This window comes from Ursus arctos, unplaced genomic scaffold (assembly GCF_023065955.2).
Source record: "Ursus arctos isolate Adak ecotype North America unplaced genomic scaffold, UrsArc2.0 scaffold_22, whole genome shotgun sequence".
Lineage (NCBI taxonomy): Eukaryota > Metazoa > Chordata > Mammalia > Carnivora > Ursidae > Ursus > Ursus arctos.
The window spans coordinates 19,165,010-19,173,923 of NW_026622897.1; the positions used below are offsets into that span (position 1 = coordinate 19,165,010).

At 38.4% G+C, this 8,914-nt stretch overlaps 1 protein-coding gene across 1 annotated transcript; it reads right to left on the reverse strand.

Annotated features, from left to right (window-relative positions):
* Positions 1–162: 162 nt before the first annotated feature.
* Positions 163–8,235, reverse strand: LOC113260183 (olfactory receptor 8B3-like). The gene is made up of 2 exons (XM_044386580.2): positions 8,024–8,235; positions 163–1,120 (listed from the first exon to the last, which is right to left on the reverse strand). The coding sequence occupies exons 1-2, from the start codon at positions 8,233–8,235 to the stop codon at positions 163–165; spliced, it is 1,170 nt and encodes a 389-aa protein (XP_044242515.2).
* Positions 8,236–8,914: the final 679 nt, after the last annotated feature.

Consider the following 8,914-nt stretch of genomic DNA (forward strand, 5'->3'; position numbering starts at 1 on the left):
AAAAATGAGACAAAGTACCTGTAAGGAAAATGATAAGACAAGTCTATTAAACCACACATAACACAATCTGCAGAAACAACACTGGTAATGATCAAAACCTCTTCTTGAAAAACACTAATAAAAATGTTTAAAAATTGAATTTCTTTACATTATAACTTCTAATTACAACATGTTTCTCCTCCAGATTTTAAACAAGGCTTTCTGCAGTGTAACTTTGATATCCTTGTTCCTCAAACTATAGATCAGGGGATTGAGCATGGGTACCACATTAGTATAGAAAACCGAAGAAATTTTTCCCAGGTCCATAGATTCAGGAGAAGAATATTTAAGATACATGAATGCCGCTGACCCAAAAAAAAGAGAAAGAGCAATGATGTGAGAGCTACACGTACTGAAGGCTTTTGATCGTCCTTGAGCAGATTTGATATGAAGAATGCTACTGAGGATGAAGACGTAAGAAATCAGGATGGTAAAACTGGGTACTGTGATATTAATTCCCACCACTATCAGAACTACTACCTCATTGACATAGGTGCTGGTGCAAGAGAGCTGGAGAAGAGGAAGAATGTCACACAGGTAATGGTTAATGATATTGACACTGCAGGTTAGTCTAAGCATGCACCCCGTGTGGGCAGAGGCTCCAGCAAAGCCCATCATATACGCAGCAACAGTTAGCAAGGAACACACCTGATGGGACATGGTGACCCTATACAGCAATGGATTACAGATGGCCACATAGCGGTCATAGGCCATTGAGGTCAACATGTAGCATTCCGAGATGACAAAAAAGAGAAAGAAAAACAGCTGAGTCATGCACCCGACATAGGAGATGATATTCTCCCTTGATACAAAGTTCATCAGCAACTTGGGAGTGAAAACAGAAGAGTAACAGAGATCAATGAAGGACAGGTTGAAAAGGAAGTAGTACATGGGGGTGTGGAGGTGTGAATTGAGACCAATGAGAAGGATCAAGCCAAGATTGCCCACCATGGTGACAATGTAGATCATCAGAAACAGGATAAAGAGGGGTTGCTGGAGCTCTGGGCGGTCTGTTAATCCAGCAAGAAGAAATTCAGTCACTAAGGAGTCATTTCTAACCAATGTTCTCCTCTTTGGAAATCTGTGAGAACAGAAGAAAGTCCCATTAATAGAAACCCCAGCTCTCTCCTTACACACTCTTATTTATAAGAAGACTCAGATCAGTGGAAATCAAATAAGTCTTTCTTTGCTTCACAGGGTCAGAGTGGACTGGCACACATGCCCCTCAACATTAAAATCACTCTGTCTTTTGTTGCTTGAGCTGCATGTGAAAAACAACTGCTCCTGTCTTTACTAGAAGATACAGGGATGGAGTAGCTGAGGATGAAGGCTCCCTGCTGGTGAGCTTCACTAGTGAGAGGGTATCCATATCTCTCCCTCCCACTCATCTGATCCTTCACTTCCTAGTTCCTACTCATGTTTCCATTCCCCTACCAGATACCTCAGTTCCCCTGTGATGACTATCAAAAAAAGGGGGGGGGGAAATTCTGCTAGGGTAGCTACCATTCACATATTTTGCTTCCTAGAAGGCAGTCTCTCAGAGTCTACAGGGTTTCCAGATACTTTACTACAAAAATCCAGGAACTCGGGACACCTGGGTGGCCCAGTGAGTCAAACGTCTCTCTTCAGCTCAGGTCATGATCCCAGGGTCCTGGGATCGAGTTCCACATCTCTCATTCTGCCTGTTTCTCCCCTTGCTTGTGTGCTCTTTCTCTCTCTCTCTCTCTCTCTCTCTCTCTGATTGATAAGTAAGTAAGTAAATAAATAAATAAATAAATAAATAAATAAATAAATAAATAAATAAATAAAAGAATCCACAAAGTCAATTACTGATAACACTTATTGAGGAGACCCTTGGTCGCCTAAGATTTATACTTAACTATACACTGGGTGTTTCTACACATTCTCCTCCTTTGTTCCATCCTAGCTGGACAGATAATGAATAAAGGAAGGTAAATGAGTTTCCTTTGCTTTGTAGGAGGGCATGAAAGAGAAACATAATTTGGATGCTGATTAAATTAGTTAACGTTTGTGAAAATGTATCAAGCTGTATACTGATTAGGACATGTAAACTTTTCCATATGTATAATATATTTCACCAAAAAAAATATTTTTAGGGGAAAAAAACCAAATCTTTTCTTCCTCTGATGTTCCTATTTTCTGGACATGTCACTTGTAACTGCTATAACTCTCCCACTACCAGACGGAGGATGAAGCCAACACAAGAAGGGTGTGCTGAGAATAATGCAGCCAGTAGGGTCAGGGCTGCCTACTTTTGAGTTTCTTGTTCTTAAAAATAAATACGTTTCACCATTTTTCAGCAACAGAGTGCGAGAAAAATAGAAACTTGCATAACTCACTCTCCTTCCATTGCGAGAACTCAGTGCCGAGTCTTTGTGAGTTTCACCTCCTGTCCTGTAAGAACTGGCTTTTATGAGCTCAAAACTGAGCCAACACAGTCACAGGGTCTTCTTCATTTATAGGCAAAAGGGCAAGAGCATAGATCTCCCAGACTGAATGTTCCAGGAGTCGGTCTGAGGAGTAGATCAAACTTCTAGTTATAAATTTACTAAGAAAGTTTGAAGAGAAACCACACAGCTGACATCAGACCCACCATGTCATAGAGAACAGGCCTTCTCCATAAGGTTTATAATTCTTTTGGATCTCATTAGAAATCTAAGTATAGGTCTCCCCTAAGAAGCTCCTATCATGATATACTCTACAGGGAAGAAATGAATGTCTGAGTTTACACCCTAATTGTGACAGTAAATGTTAACTTCCCATCAGGGATTATACATTCCCCAGGTTTTACAAGAAAGGATCCTCTTTTGTCCCTTAGAAAGATGCAAATAAATAGCAGCATTGAAAATGTCACTAATTAACATTCTAGGTAACATACTCATTTCAGCAAGAATTTGTGAACATTTCAGTAAAGTTTATGTATTACGTTCTTTTTAACATTTTGTGAACCTTCAAATAATCATTACTTATGCATATTTTATAGGCATACAGCAAAAGGATACTTTTAATTGTTTTCAAAGAAAATTGTTTAATGAAAAGTTATTTGATAGAATAACAATCCATTATTCCATGAAACTTTACTTTGGATTGTTCTGACTCAATGTGTCTTTGCTTTCAACATATTAAAATTCAATCTATAAGAAAAATCAGTGTTAATAGGCTTCCATTTCAAGAAAATATGACTTTAGAATTCCAGCATATATATTAATTTCTACTTGTGCTTGTGAGAATGCGTCTAAATTTTAATTTTAAATGAATATAGATTCACAGGTAATTGTAAAAATAACACATAGATTCCCTTGAACTCCACCCAGATTCCTACCATAGTGACATCTTCAACAACAGTCGTATAATAGCAAAACCAGGAAACTGACTCTGGTACAATAATGTTAACTAGACTTTAGGACTACAGACACTATTCAGTTTTCAGCAGTTTTACATGCACTGAGTGTTTCTGTTGTGTGTGTGTGTGTGTGTGTGTGTGTGTGTGACTATGAGTAGAGCGATGCAATTTGATCCTTTGTATAGGTTCATGTAATGACCACACAATTAGGATACAGAACTGTTCCATCACCTTATTCTACCCCTTTATAGTCACACCCATCCCCCTCCCCCTGCATCTATCTTCCAGCAACCACTAACCTGTTCTCCATCTCTATGATTCCTTTAGAGAACAAGAAATGAAATCATATAATATGTAACCTCTGAATTTAGGTTGTTTGTTTGCGCTTTTTTTTTTTTGCTTTGGTGAATATTTGTATTTTTTAGTTCTTTATTTAAATTCAATTTAGTTAGGGGCGCCTGGGTGGCTCAGTCGTTAAGCGTCTGCCTTCGGCTCAGGGCATGATCCCAGAATCCTGGGATCAAGCCCCACAACAGGCTCCTCCGCTGGGAGCCTGCTTCTTCCTCTCCCACTCCCCCTGCCTGTGTTCCCTCTCTTGCTGGCTGTCTCTCTCTCTCTCAAATAAATAAATAAAATCTTAAAAAATAAATTAGTTAAATAAATAAATAAATTCAATTTAGTTAACATATAGTGTATTATTAGTTTCAGGGGTAGAATTTAGTGATTCATCAGTTGCATACAACACCCAGTACTCATTACATCATGTGCCCTCCGTAATGCCCATCACCCAGTTACCCCATCCCTCCATTCCCCTCACCTCCAGCAACTCTCAGTTTGTTTCCTAGAGTTCAATGTCTCTTATGGTTTGCCTCCCTCTCTATTTTCATCTTATTTTATTTTTCCTTCCCTTCCCCTATGTTCATCTGTTTTGTTAAATTCCACATATGAGTGAAATCACACAGTATTTCTCTTTCTCTGACTGACTTATTTTGCTTAGCATAATACCCTCTAGTTCCATCCACATTGTTGCAAATGGAAGATTTCGTTCTTTCTGATGGCTGAGTAATATTCCTCTGTGTGTGTGCGTGTGTGTGTGTGTGTGTGTGTGTCAATTTTCTTTATCCACTCATCTGTCAACGGACACCTGAGTTTAGCTTTTTCACTAAGTATGATGCCCTTAAGTTCATCCCACTTGTTATATATCTCAATGGTCCATTCCTTTTATTGCTGAGTAGTATTCAGTTTTTTACAATTCAGGTTTATTCAACCTTCTGTAGTAACTTAAAATTTGTGTATTGATACAAAACTAAATCTGTTTTATTTATGGAAAATGTTTCGGGGACAGGAGACAGAAGATCATAGTTGAGACTGATTCAACTATGAATTCTCTTTAAGTCAACCCAAGTCAAGGCTCCCATTCTTCTTCCTCTAACAAGACTGGCTGGAACACTCAGAATTTAAGTAGGTCTTATAATCAAAGACAAGGGGAACACAGGGTATGTCTGAACATTACTCTTCCTGAAAGTACACATTAGTAGTCGCAATCAAATAGGAAAAGGCCTTTGAATATAATGAAATTTCTATTGGTTACAATTTCTTATTCATTCAACCCAGTATATGTGTATTAGAGTTTCAGAGTTGCAAAACCATACACCTGTGGGAAACAAATTTACCAACTAGAGTATAGCGCTTATATACAGGGTTTTTTTGTATTTTCCCTTGCAATGTATAGCCAAATAACTGTTTCTGTCACAGAAAGAAGTTACAAATATACAAAAGAGGAACTCTAAAATGAACTATCTGGTGCTAGATTAGAGTCAGAGAGAACATGTTTATATTGAATACACATATTAAGATACATAGATACAAAAATATAGATAGATGATAGATAAGTAGATAGACAAGTGTTTGAATACATACAAACATTTCCTACCTCTCTTCTCTAAGAGGACCTAGATACAGTGATACCACAGTGAACACATCCAGAACCCAGATCTTAGTTTCTTAATAATATTCTCTGATAATAAGAACTAGGGCTCCTTGGAGAAGTGATTCATTTTGGGGCTGAACCAGGGAAATGACAAAATGATTCTGTAGCATTTAGGTATCAGAGTATAAACAATTAATTTTTAAAAAAGAAATGGAGTCATGGTCAAAAGGTCACAGGATCCAACCTGGGAGCTCTGAAGGAGAAAGTTGGACCTATTCGAGCAATGAAATAAACAGGGTTGACCCTTGAATCACACAGGTTTTAATATAGATTGGAAATATTTTTGGAGATTTTCTCTAGCTAATTTCATTATAAGAATGCAATACATAATACATATAATATACAAAATATGTGTCAATCAACTGTTTATTTTATCGATAAGGCTTCCAGGCAACAGCAGAATATTAGTAAAGTTTTGGAGGAGTTAGAAGTTATACATGGACTTTTGACTGTGTGGGGGTCGGTGCCCCTAACCCCATATTGCTCAAATATCAGTTGTAAGGATATTATTGGATTATAACTCCCCAAAAATAAGTTCAATATCCATAAATCTATATTGTTACAGGAGAGATAGAACAAATGTTCCTTGAGAAGAATTTCAAGAATATATATCGAGATAATTCCTCTCAAGGAGGTAGAGCTTAATTCCTCTCCCCTAGACTTAACGACTTGATTCCAAAGGACTGAGTATGGAAAGGGAAAAACAGTATATTTTTCTCCTTGACAGACAACACCTTAACCAACTGACCAAAGTTAACATCACCAGCGATAAGTCATACTAATATCATGTAGATTACAACAGATACCTCACTCTACATTATTCTTCCCAAAACCTACAACCCAATCTAATGATGAAAAAGCAGCATACAAACCCAAATAAGGGCATTATTCAACATATCTACTTACACTCCTCAAAATCATTATAGTCATGAAAAAAAGGCAAGACTGAAAAAATAGAGATCAAGGAAGACTAAGGAGAAATAACAACTAAATGCATTGTGGAATCCAACTAGGATCCAGGAACAGAAAAATTCCATTACTGAAAAATTTTTCTCTATATGTATTTTTCTCTCCATATATAACCCAGATGTTAGAATTATTTGACAAGAATTTTAATGCAGTAAACACAAAATCGTTTCAATAAGCAATTACAAATATTCTTAAAACAAATTATAAAATAAAATATTTTAACAGGCAGAAAATTTAAAAAGAACCAAATGGGACTCTTGCTTCTGGGAGGATAGAGATGGTATATTTTTTCTTATTCTTCCTACTATCACAACTAAAAACCCTGGACATTATATATAAAACATACCTAAGAATTTCTTAAAGGTAGAGAGGAAAAGCTAGACTTATAAGGGAACTGAGGACTCATGGTCAGTTCCCTGGATTACTTTTTGCCTCCTACATCCCAAATTTGAAGAAGCTGGCAAAAAAATTTTCAATAAGCACAGATATTTTTTAAAATTAAAAAATTGAAAAAGGCCAGACAAAAACCACCTCTCTCTAGGTAAAACACCAGGACAGGGACAACCTAAAAAATAAAAAATAAATAAAAAGAAAAAAGAACTGGCTCCAGTCACATCCATAGTGACAAAGACTGGGAACCTGTCTACTCTCATGAGGCAATATTAAATTGTATCAACAACAACACCACACACACACACACACACACACACACACACACACATAGGAAGTGTCAGAGGAGGCCTAGTGGAAAGTCCAGACTTTTAATTACTCAGCATTAGTGAGACCACACTCACCACAGTGCTGGTGGAGAACATGTGGGGAGCCAGAATTCCCATTTCCACCCAGCAGTAATGAGGTATTTCTTCCTTTGAATGTCAACAAAGGCTGAGAGGGGAACATAAGTTTCTAATTCAATCCCTCCCTTCTCCTGCTGGGGCAGTGTTAGGGGAAAACAAAACAAAACACAAACTAAATGGAAGATTAAAAAAAGATCCAGAGTCTCATTATATAATATGAAAATGGCCAGGTTCCAATCAAACATCCTTGTCATACCAAGAACCAAGATGATTATACACTAAATGAAAAAAAGACAATTACAGATGCCAACACTGAGATGTCAGAGATGTTAGAATTACCTGAAAGTCATACAGATACTTCAATAAACATTATAAACACACTTGAAAAAAAATTTGAAAATGCAAAGTCTCAGCTAAGATATAAAAAATGTCAGCAAAGAAATAGGAGAAAGAATGAAGAACAAAAGGGAAATTTTAGCTCCAATTAGTAACTCAGTGAACGGACTCAACAGTAGAATGGACCAGAATCAATGAACTAGAAGGTAGAATAAGAGAAATTACATAATCTGAAAAACATACAAAAAAGTGACTGGAAAAAAAAACTGAAGAGTCTAGGAGGCCTATAGCACTCTAACAAAAAATCCAGTATTCATATCACCAGAGTCCTGAAAAGATAAGGAAAACACAGTAGGGCTGAAAGAGTGTTTAATTTGGGGGAAGTCTCAAAATTTCCCAAATTCGGCAAAAGACACAAATGTACAGATTCAAACAGGATTAAACTCAAAGAAATCCATGCCAAAGCACACAGTAGTCAAATTTCTAAAAACCAAAGACAAAAAAAGTATAGTAAAAAAGAAACAATACCTTGAGTCTTCCAGGTGTGCCTGATGGTCAGGGGCACCATGGCGGGTGTGGTAGATGGCTCCATTGGGGAGGCGAGGATGGCGAAGTTCCTCAGGTCCAAGGTGACCTTCAGCAGGGCCCATGAGGTCAGGAAGCCCCAGGTTGGGGATTGTCCCAAGCAGCACGGGGCTGCGGGGTGCTGGTGTCCTCACCAGGCTGCTCAATGACAACATTCCTATGGAGAGGCCCCACGTGAGGAGCACGTGGCTGCAGCTGTAGTGTCTAGGCTACCAGAGGTCGCAGGGGATGGAGGAGCACAAGAAGGAGGGTGAGGCCAACCAGGAGCAGAGGTCCAAGCACTAGTTCTCCAAGTAGAAGCCAAAACGCAGGAGGAGGTGGGGGCCATCACACTGCCAGAACACAAGCAGCAGATACTGTAGCACTTCTTCCAAAACTTGGCCACTGCCATGGCCGAGCTCCACAAAGCCCGAGTGTGTCAACAGCCAGGACTTTCTCTCTGGGTCCCCTTCCAACACAGCCACCATTACCACCAGCCTCTACAAAGAAGCATGGAGACCCATCAGTGAAATTTTGACATTGGAATTCAGATTGGCTCTGAGCTACACAATAGGGATGCATTGGCTTGGGTTAAAAAGTTCAAAACTATAGGTAGGGAAGATTTCATCAGCTTCCTGGGTGGAAGAGTTCCCCACCACATAACTCTAGAGTTTACCCAAGACTGACTACAGTGTCCCCTGACCTAGCTACTTCAACAGAAACTAGCTCATCATACTGATTTACAACCTTTCTGGAAGCCATAGCTCTGAGTGGTAAAACTGTTTTTAACACATTTCTGTGGAAAAGTGTGAAGAGTGTCGCTGTGGACCCATTTTCACATTTAGGTTAAGGATC